Here is an 18,785-nt window from a genome sequence, read left to right on the forward strand (position 1 = left end):
AACCTCAACCGCCATAATGGCATTGCCAACTCCGATATGGTTGAGGAGACACTGGATGTCCATAACAATAGGTGGGCACTATACTTAATACATAAAAGTAAAACTGCTTACAATTTATAGAGAAATATTATTATGAAAATGATAATAAATAAAACAGAAATACAGCTATCGTATATGAATCAATATAAAAATACATATACAAATATTAATTTAAAAAGAAGATAAAAATAAAAATATAAAATCCTAAATCTAGAAAAGACAAAAGGAGAAACAAGGGAGGGGTTAAATAACCCATAAAAATATTTATAGCTATCAATCTCACCTATTTGAAATCGTTAATCATTTTTTACTTTGCTGTAATAAATATCCCCAAAAATGTTTTTAAAAATCAAATTTCTTCGTCAGTTTTGACCAATATATATTCTTCTACATATTTTTGGTAAAAAAAAAAAAATCACAATAAGCATATATTGACTGGTTTAAAAAGTTTTAACGTCTACAAAATCTATGGGATTTTTTTTTTTTTTTACTAGTAATGGCGGTGATCAGCGTCTTATAGCAGTACTGCGATATTGTGGCAATCATTTTTGACGCATTTTTGGGACCACTGACATTTATACAGGGATCAGTGCTATAAAAATGCACTGGCAAGGAAGGGGTTAACACTAGGGGGCCGATCAAGGGGTGAAATGTGTTCCCTCGGTGCTCAGATCATATAAAAGAATTCAAGAGCACATTGTTGGCTGACTAAATCTGTATTGTTTACACATACTTAGCCTTTGGATATTCCAATCTACATTCATATAAAAGTGTGTTTAATTTTTCTGAGGGTAACAGATAATATGCATATTTTTGGATATTACTATATATGACATACAGTGCTGTGAAAAAGTGTTTACCCCCTTCCTGATTTTATTTATTTATTTTTTTGAATATTTCTCACACTTAAATGATTCAGATCATCAAACAAATTTTAATATTACACAAAGATAACCCAAGTAAATCCAAGATGCGTTTTTTTAATTATTATTTAATTTATTAAGGGAAAAAAGCGGTTCATACCTGCTTGGCCCTATGTGAAAAAATTGCCCCCTCCCATACTGAATAATGAATGAACTGTGATTAACCACAATTTTTTTGGAAAGCTGAGTTAAATTTCACTTGCCACACCCAGGCCTGATTATTGTCAGACCTGCTGAATCAAGAAATCACATAAATGGACTTTCTGACAAAGTGATCACAAAAAGCCACACATCATGCCACAATCTAAAAAAAATTCAAGAACAGATTAGAAACAAAGTAATGTACATGTATCGGTCTAGTAAATGTTTCATAGCCATTTCTAAGACTTTGGAATGGCAGTGAACCACAGGGAGAGCCATTATCCACAAATGGAAATAACTTGGAATAGGGGAGAAAATTCCCAGGAGTGGCCAGCCTAGAAAAATTACTCCAAGAGCATGACAATGACTCATCCAGGAGGTCATTAAAAGAACCCAGAACAACATTTAAAGAACTGCAGGCCTCACTTGCCTTGGGTAAGATCAGTGTTCATGATTCAACAATACGAAAGAGACTGGGCAAAAATGGCATCCATAGAAGAGCTCCAAGGCCAAAGCCACTGCTGACCAAAAAGAACACAAAGGCTCATCTCACATTTACCAAAAACATCTTGATTATCCCCAAAACTTTTAGGGAAATATTCTGTGGACTGATGAGACAAAAATGTACCTTTTTGGAAGGAGTGCATCCCATTACATCTGGCATAAAACAAATACAGCATTTCATAACAAGAACATTGTACCAACAGTCAGACATGGTGGTGGTAGCATGATGGTCTGGGGCTACTTTGCAGCTTCGGGACCTGGATGACTTACCATAATTGATGGAACAATGAATTCTGAAAAAAAGGAGAATGTTCGGCCATCATCTTGTGACCTCAAGCTCAAGTGCACTTGGGTTATGCAGCAGGACAATGATCCGAAACACAACAGTAAGTCCACCTCAAAATGGCTCAAACAAAGCAAAATTTAGGTTTTGGAGTGGCCTAGTCAAAGCCCAGACTTAAATCCAATTGAGATGCTGTATCATGACCTTACACAGGCCGTTCATGCTGGAAATGTGGCTGAATTAAAACAATTCTGCAAAGAAGAGTGGGACAAAATTGCTCCACAGCAATATTAAAGACTCATTGCCAGTTATTGCAAATGCTTAATTGCAGTTGTTTCTGTCAAGGGTGGCACAACCAGTTATTAGGTTTAGGTTGAAAATACTTTTTCACATAAAGCCAGGCAGGTTTGGATAGTTATCTTTGTGAAGTAATATTATGTGTTTGAGGATCTGAGTCATTTAAGTGTGCCAAATATGCAATAAAATAAAAATCCAGAAAGGAGGCAAATACTTTTTCAGAGCATTGTATATTTACCTTTTAGTAGTTCAAGAGTTTGTAATCTTTTTAACGTTTATAAGGTTGTGGCGTTTAGCTCTCTGGCATCTGGAATCGTAAATCTTCATTTCAGTTTATCATTCCTACATAATATTATTACAGTATTTATTACTGTTTCTATTACCTTTGGGGAGCTCTGACTTATGTTACCATAAGAGAAAGTGAGGTGGAATCCAAATTTTTGCAGCTATCATTGGAACGGACTTAATGGAAGTATCTCCAATACGGGAACTTGTTCCAGTGACAAGATGGGATTTATTCTTGTGTTAGAGAGATTTTTGTCCCTTATAATTCGAAATGTTTTGACTGAAGTTACAGGTTAAACATGTATCAGATGATCTCACATGTTCCCTTTGAGGCTTTCCAAGTTATTGAACAAGCCTTAGATTACTGGAATTATGCTTGCCATGACTGGCTGAAACAGAACTTTAAGAATTATGTAAATTATTTGCTGAAGAGGTCATAGTGAGGTCATAGTGATGAAAGGCGTAGGTGTAGAGTTATGTGACGTCATTCCGCACACAGCCCCAGACCGGCAGTAACATAACAATATATCTGGGTGCTGGGGACAGCACAAAGAAATTTGAATGTTATTGGATCTATGTGTGTGTTTTTTAAATAAAAAGATGCTGTGGCATGCCTTTCTGCTTTTCCTGTGTCCTGCATGAGTGTGTGATATAAGAAGATAAGGTTTTAAACATGTAGGGGTTTAACCTCAATGTTCTTTTTGAGCAAAGATTGACCCAGGAAAAGTGTAAACTTGAACTTGTGTGTTTTTCTTAAGAAGCACATGTGTTTTTTTGTGAGCTCTCACTTTACTTGGAACAGCACTTTATTTTCATTTTCCTTGCCACAACAGTTCGCTATAGATAGGAGATTTGACATGACACTGACAATAGCGATCTGTGTCCATCGAACACGTGGTCGAATGTGCCTAACCTTAGCTCTATTAGTCCAAGATTATTTTATATAGAGAGAAAAGATTTGACATAGAGACAAAAGATTCGACATTATAGAGACAATAGTAAAAAAAAAGGTCAAATGTGCCTAACCTAACTCTATTAGTCCAAGATTATTCGACATAGAGAGAAAAGATTCAACATGAAGATTTGATGAAGCAGTCACCGCGAGTGGACATTTATGGTCAAATGCTCCGCCCATAGGCTATAGAAGAATTCTAATGTTGGTTGAGTATTAATAATAATAACTATAATTATTACTAGTGTCATACAACATTAGAATTCTATTATAGCTTGTAGGCGGTACATTTGACCGGAAATGTACGATTGCGGCATCGAACAGTTTAGCTGCTCCCTCAAATCTTCTTAGAACATTCAACAGACACCATAAGACTTCAATGACAGATTTGACCTTAATTATTTTGGATTTTTGGACGAATTAATTTTTTAACAAAACTAAATAAATAAAAACGAATTTCGGGAGTAACTAAATAAATGTATTTTTGGACAAAAACAAAAATCCGAAAAAAAATATTTCAGTGTTCACATGTCTATTAATCAGCCAATCACGCTAGCAGCTCAATGCATTTAGGCATTTAGAAGTGGTGAAGACAACTTGTTGAAGTTCAAACTGAGCTTCTGAATGGGGAAGAAAGGGAATTTAAATAGCTTTGAACATGGCCTGGTTGTTGGTGCCAAACAGGCTGGTTTGAGAATTTTAAAGATTCTAATCTACTGGGATTCATACACAACCAGTTTACACACAAGGATTTAAAGAGAATGGTCCGAAAAAGTATCCAGTGAGTGTCAGTTGTGTGGAGGAAAATGCCTTGTTGATGTGAGAGGTCAGAGGAGAATGGGCAGACTGGTTTGAGATGATAGAAAGGCAACAGTAACTCAAATAACCAATCGCTACAACCAAGGTATGCATAATACAATATCTGAATGCACAACACATCGAACCTTTATACAGATGTGCTACAGCAGCAGAAGACCATACCGGGTGCCACTCCCGTCAACTAAAGCCGCTTACACACGCGCGGACTGTATGGCCAACTTAGTCCATCAGACTGCACGCTGAAAAAGTCCGCTGAAGCCCACACACGAGCGGACTGTCCGCTGAAATGTGTTTCGACGGACTAAGTTGGCCAGACAGTCCGCCCGTGTGTACGCGGCTTTAGAAAAGCTACAGCTACAATTTGCATAGGCTCACCAAAATTGGACAATAGAAGATTGGAAAAACGTTGCCTGGTCTGATGAGTCTCTATTTCAGCTGTTACATTCAGATGGCAGGGTCAGAATTTGGTGTAAACAAGATTAAAGCATGGATCCATCCTGCCTTGTATCAATGGTTCAGGCTAGTGGTGGTGGCGTAATGGTGTGGTGGTGTTTTTTCTTGGCACACTTTGGGTCCCTTATTACCAATTGAGCATCATTTAAATGCTACAGCCTACCTGAGTATCATTGCTGACCATGTCCCTCCCTTTATGACTACAGTGTACCCATCTTCTGGTGGCTCCTTCCAGCAGGATAATGCACCATGTCACAAAGATCAAATCATCTCACCACTGGTTTCTTGAACATGATGACAATGAGGTCACTGTACTCCAATGGCCCCCACAGTCACCAGATCTCAATCTAATAAAGTCCTTTACAGATGTGGTTGAACGTCATGGATGTGCACTCGACAAATCTGCAGCAACTGCATGATGCTATTATGTCATTATGGACCAAAATCTCTGAGGAATGTTTCCAACACCTTGCTGAATCTATGCCATGAAGAATTACCTCCCTGGCGGTATGATAATGTCAGGAATTTTGTACCAAAAGCGGTACAATTTTTTGCATGGAAATTTGGTGTTATGTATTATAGACCTGCAATTCTTAGTAATTAGTTAATTAAACCTGACCAAACAAGACTCTAGTAGACATCCCAGATGTGATTAAGTCATGAATTATAATTTAATAAATAATATAATTTTATTCAATAATGTAATACAAAATAATTAAATTTGTCAAACAAAGAAAATTCAATAAACATCCTGAGTGTGATAAATTTTGAAACAAGGTACAGCACACAGTCTGACGTCACAATTTGGACAATAGAACTTGCTTTCTTTTCAGACTTTCTTTCCATTGCCATCTCTCTTTGAACAGCAAACCATGCACATCCTGGTAGGTGCTGCCTTTTTTGCGGTTGGCAGTATGTAGTCCATAAAGTGACGACCTGTTAGGCGTTCTGGGTTGGCAACGTCAACAGCACGTCGTCAAGGTCTGTTCACAGCTACTGATGGCGTCTGGTGTTTGACAAAAATCTGCTCAGCCACCTTACAGATAAAATCAGAATGAACAAGAGGCTTGTCACTCTTTGCTCTGTACAGGTTATATGCATTCCAAAGGCATTGTTCCAGAAGATGCCAGAAAATCTTTTTAGAATATTTTTTTTGCTGTTTGCGCATAGCCGGATAAAATGTCATTGCTTGATCGGCTCTGTCGATACCTCCCATAGTGTTATTATAGTCTATCACGACTTGCGCCTTCAGCACATCTTTCCCACCTTTTTTGTGGACCATGGCAGTGGAGGTATTGTGCACAGTACTCATGAGACACACATCCTTCTTGTCTCGCCATCGCCTTATCATCATCTTACCCTTCTGCCAGGCAACCATTTCTCTGTTTTTATTTTATTTCTTGGCAAACATAGATGGCATGTCACGTCGGTTAGGCCTAACGGTACCATACGCATCAGTCTTGTTTTGTAGAAAACCTCAAACAGTTCCGGAGACGTGTAGAAATTGTCCATGTTCACACATTATCCCTGGTTCGACAATGGCTCCAGCAGTGTAAGGACAGATGATGTGGCCATCCCATAGCCGCTGTACCTGGGGTTGAACTTTGTGCCTTTACAGGTGTAAATGACCGAATTCCAGATGTACCCAGTGGATTACTCAGAGAGCATGTAGGATTTGATGCCAAACCACGCTCTTTTGGATGCAATAAATTGTATCCAGCTTAGGCGTCCCTTGTAGGCCATCAAACTTTCATCCACCCTGACGTCCCTTTCTGGCATGTAGGTCCACTGGAAATTGGTCACAATAGTTTGGCATACCTCCCAGATTTTTTTTCGTTTTGGGCACAGGTTGCGTGGTCTCAAACTCTTCATTGTCTGTGAAGTGGAAATAAGGATGAGAGAAAACCGGTATTCTGACATCACGGTGCCAAAAAATGGAGTGGCCAGTAACTTATTGGTGGTCCAGTACCATTTCTGGAGCGGTTTCCCCACCACCCCCTGAAGAATGATGAGTCCTGGAAACTGCCAGATGTCCTGTTTGGTCATCGGTTCCCACTTCCTGCTTATGGAAAACCTGGCATGCAGCGTAGTGGATTGTTGCTCTTGGTAGCGATAAATTTTTCAATTACCTCCTCAGTGATGAATAATTGCAGGTATGCCAGAGGGTTGTCACCCTCAACATCTACCTTCATCCCAGGTGATCCGGTGAAGGGGAATCTTGGGGGCGCTACCTGGTCCATATCGCAGTCAATAGGGCACCAAGTGCACACATCGCTGAGGTCAGGTGCAGGATCATCACCGTTGTCACTTGCCATATCAGCGTCAGTGTCAGGCGACAAATCTCCCAACGACTCACTATCGCTCAGTTCTGCGAGCAACTCCATGTCGCTGTCACTCAACTGATCCAAAAGTGCTTTTGTAGCGAAGTGGCGCTTTTTTGATGCCATGTTAGAAATATTTTTTATGCCCATAAATTACAGTACAATGGAGGCAAGGGGCACTGTGCATTGATCAGTGTCAAATCTGAGATGATACGGTGTAATCCTCTCAGATTACAATGTATCACCTCTTTTTATGTGTGTGTTTGACTCTTTAAATTTCCCACCCAGCTCCGCTCCCATGCGCTGCTGCTCACAGGAAGCGGAACCAGGAAGTCAGATGCTGGTGATCTCGCCGGCGATCACAGCGGAGGATGTCGCTGGATCGCCAGGAGAAGGTAAGGGGCTCAGCTGGCAGCTCTGCAATGTTACCCCGAGCGTGACTCAGGGTTACCGCTCCTGGCATAGAAAATCAACCCCGAGTCACGCTCGGGAATACCGCCAAGGAGGTTAAGGCAGTTCTGGAGGCAAAAGGGGGTCCAACCCGCTACTAGCAAGGTGTACCTAAAAATGTGACAGGTGAGTATGTATAAGCTTGATGGGCACAAACTGTATGAATTCAATATTTTACATTTGAGGAAATATGGTGCATATATTAATATAAGCGATGTATATGCATCTGTAAAACTATTAGAACAATGGCTTGAAGTTTAGAAAAATCTTAACCAATAAAAAGTATTGTTTTGCAATAACACATATATTACTGCATCAGTTTAATATTGCTTTGGATACTAAACACAGAATTCCTACTACCAATTTTATCTAAACTGATGAGAACATAATCCTAACGTAATCTCAGATACAAAACACTCTCTCTCTGAAAAAAGAAAATCTGCTTTTAAATGAGACACCATTGTCATAACCGTCATAACACAACAAACATAGGCAACAAATTATTCTGTGTAGCACAATATTGAGTCCATAACGCTTCCACAACTTTATTATGAACATGAGGCCAGACATGTGTTTTGCCTCTTAGTGGGGCCTAATTGTAGACTCAACAATTAAGCCCCACTAGGGGGGCAAAATGCGTCAGCCGAAAACAGTCTGTGGAGTGTGTTTTATATTGTTCTTAATAAAGTTCCTAGAAGCATTTTGGATTTGTAGAATCTGGCCAGATGGTATTCATTTCTACTGGTCTATGGGAGCTGATGGGTCCCAGAATGAGCTTGCATCTACATCTGGTTCTGTAGGAGGGCAAGACAGTGGAGTGGCATTGGATGGAGATTTCTATGTAAATGATTCAGTGTTTAGGATTTAGGTCAGAAAATTTGCATATTAGCAGTCCTTTCATGTTCTGAATTGGAAGAAAAATCATTAGGCTATATTTAGAGTTCTAAACTCCACCGGAGCTTACGGAAAAAGGTTTTTGTTTTTTATGTTAAAGGCTGACTTGCAAAAACAGTTTATATGTTTAGAGGAAGATGTCTATCAGAAAGGTTGATGTGTCTTGTTCAAACAGGCGTGTCCAGCATAAAACATAACGACAATGGTAATTGAATTTAATTGCAATAACAAGAAAGACTTTTCATTGTTTATACTATAAATAAAAAATGAAACAACCCGTTGGAAGCATTCTTTGGAAATTCACGAAGAGGGAAAAACCATTCCAAAATTTTTGTATAGAAGGTTGAATTTCATACCAGTAATATCAGCTTCTGCTACATGAGACATCAATGGTGAAGGCATAGATATATTTTGCGCACTTGTTTCAAATACCAACAGCAGCAAAGGGAGGAAGCCTTGTGTTAAAAGCAGTTGTTTCTGGAACCTGTCCAATACCTACATTTTATATTTCTTAAAATTTTAGTAACTTTATATTCAACAATTGTATTCATTGGTGTAGTATATTAAAGTTTATCTATAGCCATTTTTTTTTATAGTTTTATAGCTTTTTATAGTTTTTGATAGCATGGCAACTGGCAAAGGATTAGAAAGCCCAAATGGGTGCAAGATCGGGAATTACAAAAATACTTGAAACTAGAAACCAGAACTTATTGGTACATCTATCCTCAGATATATTGTATGTATGTATGTGTGTGTATGTATATGTGTATATACAGTGCCTTGCGAAAGTATTCGGCCCCCTTGAACTTTTCAACCTTTTGCCACATTTCAGGCTTCAAACATAAAGATATAAAATTTAAATTTTTTGTGAAGAATCACCAACAAGTGGGACACAATTGTGAAGTGGAACGAAATCTATTGGATAATTTAAACTTTTTTAGCAAATAAAAAACTGAAAAGTGGTGCGTGCAATATATATATACAGTATCTCACAAAAGTGTATATGTTTTATTATATCTTTTCATGTGACAACACTGAAGAAATGACACTTTGCTACAATGTAAAGTAGTGAGTGTACAGCTTGTATAAATGTGTAAAAGTGTAAATTTGCCGTCCCCTCAAAATAACTCAACACACAGCCATTAATGTCTAAACCGCTGGCAACAACAGTGAGTACACCCCTAAGTGAAAATGTCCAAATTGGGCCCAAAAGCCATTTCCCTCTCCAATGCCATGTGATTCATTTGTGTTACAAGGTCTCAGGTGTGAATGGGGAGCAGGTGTGTTAAATTTGGTGTTATCGCTCTCACTCTCTCAAATTGGGCACTGGAAGTTCAACATGGCACCTCATGGCGAAGAACACTCTGAGGATCTGAAAATAATAATTGTTGCTCTACATAAAGATGGCCGAGGCTATGAGAAGATTGGCAAAACCTTGAAAATGAGCTGCAGGAGGGTGGCCAAGACCATACAGCGGTTTAACAGGACAGATTCCAATCAGAACAGACCTCGCCATGGTTGACCAAAGAAGTTGAGTGCACGTGCTCAGTGTCATATCTAGAGGTTGTCTTTGGGAAATAGACGTATGAGTACTGCCAGCATTGCTGCAGAGGTTGAAGGGGTGGGGGGTCAGCCTGTCAGACCATACTTCGCACACTGCATCAAATTGGTCTGCATGGCTGTCATCCCAATGTATATCAAAGAAGACCATTGTAATAATAATGCACAGCAAACAGGGATCAAAATCACAGTCCACAAACAATTAAAATAAGACAACCTTGTCTAATTAAAAAGGGGGAGATGTGCAGCTGCCCACATTCTTACACACATCTTCACCATTATATATCCACATACACACCTATGAAAAAAGTCCTAATAGGCTATTAGACAAAGGGACCTATAGCTATTAACCAAATATTGCTGATATGTAAATGTGGTTTAACCAAAGCTCAAAAACAAACACCATGGAGACGATTAGCTGGTATATTATACTCATTCGTAATTATCACATATTGTCCTTCCACGGCAGTTCCCAGATTTGCTTTGTTAAATGAACGGTTTTAGGCAGACTGGATTAACCGTAATTATGAGCATATATGCAGAACTGGCAGACTTGGATGGATATTATTGTGCATCATCACTTGTGCTCAGCAAAATGGATAGAAGCAAGCAGGCCAAGCATTTATAAAGCAAAAGCGCAAGCAGAGCAGCAGGTGTATTTATATCTCTACTTAATAACACTTTTAAGACAGTCTCTCCTTCTCGTTTTCGCTGTATGCTTACAAGGAATAGATTAGAGCAGAGCAAGGAACAAGGCATCAAGCAGCACATTTAATCTTTGTATTTGCAGCGTTTAGCATAAAAGTCCCTCAGCACTGCTTACCACTCCTTACTCATAGATCCACCCATCCATCCATACTGTGGATAAGACTGACCGTCAACAAGGTCCATAAATCGCTCTGTCACTGGCATTGGAGATCCAGATTATTTAGGACGGCCGTCCATTCAAAAATTCCGCCATGTAAGCTGCATACACTGCCGCCGTTCAGTCCACGCCAGTGTGTCAGACTCACAATCTCCCCCTGTATGACGTGCTGACGTCACACCCGCTGACACGCTTCGTTAGCCAATAGAAGCGTTAACTTCCTCAGGCTCTGAGGAAGTTAGCGCTCCTATTGGCTAACAAGACGCATGGATTTCAATGTGAGGTTTTTTTTTTTTTTTAAGCACGTGATTAGAGCCGGAGGCTCTAATTGGCTTCAAAAAGTGTGGGCTCGGGGTGCAGAGCACTGTGTGACATTGGCAAATTAATTAAGAATCTTTAAGAATGATTCAACTGATCTTATATTGCTTTAGCTAGTCAGTGGTAGTCAAAACAAACGGAGGTTTAAGGGATGTATAGTTCAATGAATTTCATCAAATTTTTATGTTGGATAATTAGATGTGTTTTCAAAGCTTTCTTGATATTCAATAAAAACTATATTCTTTATACAACTGGTTATATTGTTAAAGTTGTTTTTCCCAATCTGTTAAAAAATCTTTGTACATTTGTACTGTGGCAACCAATTTAATATATTCTAAACTAAAATCCCCAAAACATGCACTATAAAATTTCATTCCTTTATTATAATGTTCTTAGCTTACATAGCACAGTTTCATAGGTGTAATTATTTACCAGTGAATTACTATCTTTGTGAGTCATCTTCTGCATAACACAACAATTTATATGTAAGTATCAAGCATGGTGATCTGTCTGATTCAGAGGTGACAACACCCAGGTGTTTAGCTGCCTCGTCTTCTTGGTATGATCAAATCATCCCAGTGCTGTGAACATCATCATTAGGGATGAGCCGAACACCCCCCAATTCGGTTCACAGCAGAAAATGCGAACAGGCAAAAAATTTGTTCGAACACACGAACACTTTTAAAGTCTATGAGATGTAAATCCGAAAAATAAAAAGTGCTAATTTTAAAGGTTTATATGCAAGTTATTGCCAAAAAAGTGTTTGGGGACCCAGGTCCAGCCCCAAGGGACATGGATCAATGCAAATGAAAGTCTTAAAAACTGACGTTTTTGGGGAGCAATAATTTTATTAATGCTTAAAGTGAAACAATAAAACTGAACTATTCCTGTAAATTTCGTGCCTGGGGGTGTCCTTAGTATGCCTGTAAAGTAGCGCATCTTTCCCATGTTTATAACAGTGCCATGGCAAAAGGACATTTCTAAAGGGAAAAAATGTAATTTAAAACTGCTCACAGCTGTAAAGTATTGTCGGATCCCGGCAATATAGATAAAAATACCAATAAATACAAAAATAATGGCGTGAATGTCCCCCCAAAATCCATACCAGGTCTGGTATGGATATTAAGGGGAACCCCGCACCCAAATAAAAAAAAATGGCATGGGGGTCCCCCAGGAACTATATACTCTGAACAGCAGTATATATACTATGCAACCTGCCCTATATACTCTGCAGAAAATTGGGCCTTAGGTGTTGGTGGTACCAGAACACTGTAAGCCCTCACAGTTAGTCTTGTTGGGCACAGAAATGGGCCCTGCTGTGAAATATATCAAAAGTTGTAATTACATACCCCTGTTAAACAGGGGCAGAAAAATTGGGCCTTGGGTGGGGGTGCCACAACACAGATACTCTTGTTGGGTGCAGGAATGGGCCCTGCTGTGAAACATGACTGCCAGTTTCTTGTCCTTCTGTGGCACCCCGTCTCTCTAGGCTCATGTTACTCCCTTCCTCAACCTGGGAACCAATATCGGAGCCTTGAAATAGCTGCGCATCCTCCAGCAGCATATAATCAACACTGTGGTGGAATAATTCTGGGGATTCCTCCATGCAGGATAGTGGGGCTACGGAAGGAGTAAATGTGGACAAGGAGCCAGTGGAATAGGCCGCTTTGGCAGCTGCATTGGAAGGCAAACTACTCTGAGCCTGAGTGACAGAGGATGAGGAGGATGAGGACGGCTTCAATATGCACTCCACCAACTCTTCTGCATGCTGTGGCTCAATAACACGGCCAGCAGCAGAAAAAAAGGACAATCGTGCCCCACAGCCACCTGCAGTGGATGCACCATGTACATGACCACCACTGTTGACTGTAGACATAGAGGCTGCTTGCCCTCTTTTAATTGCCTGTGAGCGTCTGCTTCTCCTTGGTGGTCTTCCAGACATGATGTATTTTTTGTTTTGCAACACCACATTACACTGTATGAGATACTGTGTACACCGCCTGAAGTATATTAGAAAGTGTACAATAGCAGCACTGTATTGTATACTGTGTACACCACCAGAAGTGTAGTAGAAACTGTACACACTGCCTGAAGTGTATTAGTAACAGTATACCACGGAATGCACTATAGATATAGGCTACACTGAATGCAGAGCACATATACAGTCTAGTATATGTGTGTATATATATATATATATATATATATATATATATATATATATATATATATATATATATATATATTATCAAATACACTGGCACTAACTGAATAACCTGCCTGCTTAATCTAACTCAAGCTGTCTCTCTGTCCACGCCAACAACACTACACATGGCCGTTCTGTAAGCAGCCTTATATATTGTGGGGCGTGGGCTTAGTCTCCCTGAGCCATGATTGACCAAAGGCACCCTGCCTTTGGCCAATTGTGGCTCTCTCAGCAGAGCGCACTGTAATTGACCAAAGCATGCAGGTCAAGTGCCTGCTTTGGCCGCTCATCATACGGCAATGCACTGCGATCTCGCAGTGCATTATGGGGCATTTTCCATGAACGCCACATATGTTTGGTTCGTTTTAGTACAAAAACATCAAACTTACCTCTGACTCGCCGCAAGATCACTTTTATCTGAGGTGGGAGAGGGGCGAGTGTATCTTTTCCAAAAAAGTGCAATTAGAAGACCACTACACAAATACATTGTGACAGAAAGTATTGCAACAACCACAATTTTATTCTCTAGGGTATTAGAATTATAAAATTATATATTCATATACAGTGTGGCCGACCTAAAAAGTCAAACACTAACAGTGCTCCAATTGTACAGTCTAAACAGTGCCTTCCACTGTTAGAAAATTGGCCCTCTGAAGACGTAATCACGAAACGCATCAGTGTGTGGTCACGTGAGGTGTATTAACAGCATCAGCATAATGAACCCCGGGATCCTACCAGCAGACACTCCGGAGAAAAGAGCGGTCAGTGGTGAGATGTTCGCGTTGCTGTGCTGACACAATTTTAATGGTGTTTTTTAATCTTTGTACATGTAAGCGCATAATGTGAAAAGGGGGGGAAGGGTTATTTTAAATAAAAGGTATAACACTATCCCAGCCCCCTTGTGTTTCTACATGTGCATGAATAATGAGGAGGTCTTAACAAAGAGTGGAGGAGTGAGGAGCAGTGGAGAACCAGTCACACTGAAAGATCCAGTACATATATGGGCACATTTACAGAAGCATTCTGTTAAGCGGCCATTTATGGGGGAACGCACGTTGGTGGAAACGGTGACGGTGTAGGATATTTTAGCTGCTGTTTCTGAGACTCATCTTCATGGAAAATACTTTTTTCTACTCACATTTTCCTATGCTAGAAGGACTCTTTTTAATCATAATAAGGCAACTCTGGGTGTCATGGGATTGGTATTGACATTACAAGAGTGACCATATGTAAACCTATAGGAATAAATGATTATATGTAACCTATAGCAATAAGGGTTAAACATGCTCAATATCAGATTGGTTTAAGTTGTGCAGTCAGATTACATTGTTTCTAATGGTGGAAGGCACTGTTTAGACTGTACAATTGGAGCGCTGTTAGTGTTTGACTTTTTAGGTCGGCCACACTGTATATGACTGTCTTTTGATATATAATATCTGCTAAAACCCCTAAGAGGAGTGAGCACCTCATACGAATTGGCGATATCAGTTTACTGGTATACATGAGCGCTGGGTTCAGGTGTTTGATGTGATAGTATAGATTGCATGTATACCTGAAAATGTGTTTAATATAATTATATATATAATTATCTAGCAAAAAAACTGTTTTTAACTTGTAAACACCAAATCCCAGAAACAGGCTCGGTCCTTAAGTCTCAGAAAGAGGCTTGGCCCTTAAGTGGTGAATTTACAATAAATCTAGATATGGGGGGCACGGTGCTAATTACATGCTGCCTCTATAGTGCCGCCTTTTGTAGAACACATCCTTGTCGCTGTATGGTTCTATACATCCTGTGTTATGCTGAATAAAATGTTTATTTTCCAGTTTGCTATATTACCTTTCCACAAATGGAAAGGTAACATAATATCACAGTGCTGGATCGAGATGGGGCTCAGTTAAGTATAGGGGGTGGCTGGGTGGGGGATCCAGTGCACAGAAGGCTTTTTTATCTTAATGCAGAGAATACATTAAAGGTAAAAACTTTAAACTTTTAGAACCACTTTAAAAAATTTAAAATTTTCCCTCACTTTTAGTCCCAGTGACAATAGTCACGAGAGGGTGACTCGTCCCTACTTAATCCAAAACTTTAGAAAAATTGGACAGAGAGTGAGCCGCATTGGAGTGAAGGTCCATTATGATGCTGACTACTGTAGCTACCACCTCAACCCCCTTCCCTATGAAGTACTCAGATTCTTTTAAAACTTTGTGTGGCAATATGGTGTATGCCGGCTGTACATCTTTCCCTGGGTGTGTACTATATGACATGGCTGCTTTTTTTTCATTCAGTTCAGCCTGATAATTTATCGGATAATACACTGACATTCACATCAAGGACGTACCAAAATCAGATCCCGGGTTAGAAGATTCTAACAGCTCCTGACCTTCTTGACCCCAGTTAAAGATGTAACAATTTCCATAATCTTGGTGGAAAATATGGGTGAAATTCCTGAAAAAGAGAGCATTTCAGTTTTTAACTACTTTTTCCTTTTGTCCCCTATACACATCTTGGGTTTTGTTGTCTTATTGGGTTTAGATGAGCTTTAAACTGCTGCAGTAAAAACAATGAAGGTTTCAGCAATAAAGAATACAATACATAACATTCAAAGTAGTGTGGGTGTATGCTACCATCAAAGTAAATACGTCATATTTACATTTTTTAAAAGGATTCTTTATCTAAAGTGGCAATAAAAATCTAGTGAAAGCTAGTTTTAGCTATACATTCAGTCTGAGAATTTTTATTGACCTTGCAATCACACAGGGTAAGTTGTAGGTTTCCAGAAAAAAAACTGCAATAGGACCTTTATTAGCTTGCTTTCAGAATTTAAAAGAGAACCTGTCATGTAATATGGCAATGTCTCTACTTGGCCCATCAATACCCCTTTTTCTTGATAAAAATACTTTTGTGCACCTTGGAAACCCACAAGCCCAGATGGTTGGCACATGTAAATCTCAACTTCCAGCCAAGGTTCAGGGTTTGGAAACCTCTCTGCACCTTGCAATTCATAAGGTGCTAAAGCTCACTAAAGGTTATTCTGAGGGGCAGAGAGGCACATACTGTACTTTATAAATGTATGTATAAATGTAAATATATTCAAAGACTGCTGTTTTTTGTTTTGTTTTTTTCTAAATAGGTTCTGCTTTAGTTAAGTCTTTAGGGGAAAAATGGTGACAATTTTTTAAATGCCATCAAATGCTCCCAAAGGCTTCTGCTTTTGCCAAAACTTTAAGATTCTGCTAGACCTTGTTGTTTCTAGCCAGCTGAAAGATAAGCATTGCCTGACCTCATCTAAACAGTATGAAGTTTTGCCATTTAGGCAAATGAAAAGAGGTGGTTGATTCGGGAATGGAGGGATAGATCACGAGCATACTATAGGTCCAAGTAAAAAAAATAAACAGAGAAGAGGTTCTCTACAACCGTGGTCATCAACCCTGTCCTCAGGGCCCACAAACAGACCAGGCTTGCAAGATAACTGAAATATATCACAGGTGATATAATTTGCTGCTCAGTGATTGCAGTATTCTAGTCTGCATCTCCCCAAGGTAATATATAAAACCTGGCCTGTTAGTGGGCCCTGAGGACAGGGTTGATGACCACTGCTCTACAACATTTTTTCTACTTTATAATCCTCCCAATAGAAATTTTGAAACACATCTCTGGAAGCAGTTTCGTACCTGTAACTACACGGTTGTCCTCCAAACATGCAGGTGAGAATCATGTCCTCTGCCTGGTACCCCATTTTAACCTTTTCCTCTTCTGGTATTTTGGAAAATATGTTGGAAAACTGAAGTAGGTACCAATCTTTAATAGCTTGGACACCGCTTGTAAAATTACGATAGCTGCACTGCGTCCCGTTGTTGGTGCACTGTGGGAAAAAAGTCAAAAGAGGGAAATACTATATGAGAGACACAGAACTAGATTTTAGAGATAAAAGTACACACTACTGTCATAAGCTTTTTAAGAAGACCTCTGAACAAAGTTGGCCATAGATAGATTCCCTCTAAACCGCCTGAAGAAAGTGTGGCCATTCCTGTTCAACAGAAGTCAATCATTAGATCGGCTTCTGTCAAATTGACAAGCCACTGTCAGAATAAAATGTCACGGCAGCCCAAAAACCTGCCAGCACAGGTTTGGAGGAGCTCCACAATGAAAGAGAGAAAATAGAAGATCTCACGGGAGAAAAGTAGGGATATTACAAGGCAGAGGCAATGCCTAATGGTGTTGAGAGATAAGCTTGGGTTTGGCCTGAACTCAGAAGGCTGCTGTTAGTGCCAGCCCTATTCCCTGCCCGCACCTACACATACACAAAAGAGGCAGGGTTGCTCATGATTTCATTGACTTAACATAGCCATATTAGGTCAATATCATTAATTGAGTATCATGAGGCCATGTTAGGTTAGGTGATGTCCTATTTGTGTAAGCGCAGATCCGGGTGAGGAATCCCTCCCCTGTAGCTGATTGGCCAGACAATTATTATTATTATTCAGGATTTATATAGCGCCAGCAATTTACGCAGCGCTTTACAATATAAAAAGGAGACAATACAGTTACAATACAATAAAATACAAGAGAATTAAGAGGGCCCTGCTCAGAAGAGCTTACAATCTAATAGGGTGGGGCAGGTGGTACAAAAGGTTATAACTGTCGGGAATGAGCTGATGGAAGTGGTAGGAGATTAGTTTGAGACGTGATAGGCTTCCCTGAATAGATGAGTTTTCAGGGATCGCCTGAAGGTAGCAAGAGTAGGGGATAGCCAGACCAGTGGAGGTAGTGAGTTCCAGAGGATTGGAGAGGCTCTGGAGAAATCCTGGAGACAAGTGTGGGAGGAGGAAACGAGAGAGCTTGAGAGTATGAGGTCTTGAGAAGAATGGAGGGGACGATTTGGGTGATATTTGGGGACAAGATTGGTGATGTAGCTCGGGGCAGAGTTGTGAATGGCTTTGTATGTTGTGGTTAGTATTTTGAATTGAATTCGCTGGGTGATTGGGAGCCAGTGTAGGGATTGGAGGAGAGGGTTGGCAGACACTGTGTGGTTGGTAAGGTGGATAAGTCTGGCAGCAGCATTCATGATAGACTGAAGAGGAGATAGCCTATGGAGAGGCAGGCCAATGAGAAGGGAGTTGCAATATTCAAGGTGAGATATAACAAGGGAGTGAATGAGGAGCTTGGTAGTTTCATTTGTTAAAAAGAGGTGAATTTTAGAGATGTTACGTAGATGAAATCTACAAACTTTTGACAACGATTGGACTTAGGGCTGAAATGACAAGTCAGAGTCTAGGGTTACACCTAGTACCCTGGCGTGAGGGGAGGGCCTGATGGTTGCATTGTTGATTTTGATGGAAAAGTCATGGAGGGGGGCATGTGCAGGGGGGATTATTAATAGCTCAGTTTTAGAGAGGTTTAGTTTAAGGAAGTAGTGTGACATCCATGCTGATATGTCAGTTAGCAGGTTATTAATGCGAGAGGAGACTGAAGGAGTG

The 18,785-nt window shown here is 39.8% G+C and overlaps 1 protein-coding gene across 5 annotated transcripts in view; it reads right to left on the bottom strand.

The window, feature by feature from the left end:
- The window catches only part of SCNN1B (sodium channel epithelial 1 subunit beta), a 152,824-nt gene that overhangs the window by 43,603 nt on the left and 90,436 nt on the right, over positions 1-18,785 (bottom strand). For all 5 annotated transcript variants that reach the window (XM_077449166.1, XM_077449167.1, XM_077449169.1 and 2 more), the window contains exons 5-6: positions 16,980-17,170; positions 15,647-15,753 (exon numbers count right to left, since the gene is read on the bottom strand). In XM_077449166.1, the coding sequence (XP_077305292.1) occupies positions 15,647-15,753; positions 16,980-17,170 (298 nt within the window). The remainder of the gene's footprint in view (positions 1-15,646; positions 15,754-16,979; positions 17,171-18,785) is intronic.

Source organism: Lithobates pipiens, unplaced genomic scaffold, assembly GCF_037356315.1.
Source record: "Lithobates pipiens isolate NorthernLeopardFrog02 unplaced genomic scaffold, aLitPip1_a1.2 Scaffold_22, whole genome shotgun sequence".
NCBI classification, from domain to species: domain Eukaryota; kingdom Metazoa; phylum Chordata; class Amphibia; order Anura; family Ranidae; genus Lithobates; species Lithobates pipiens.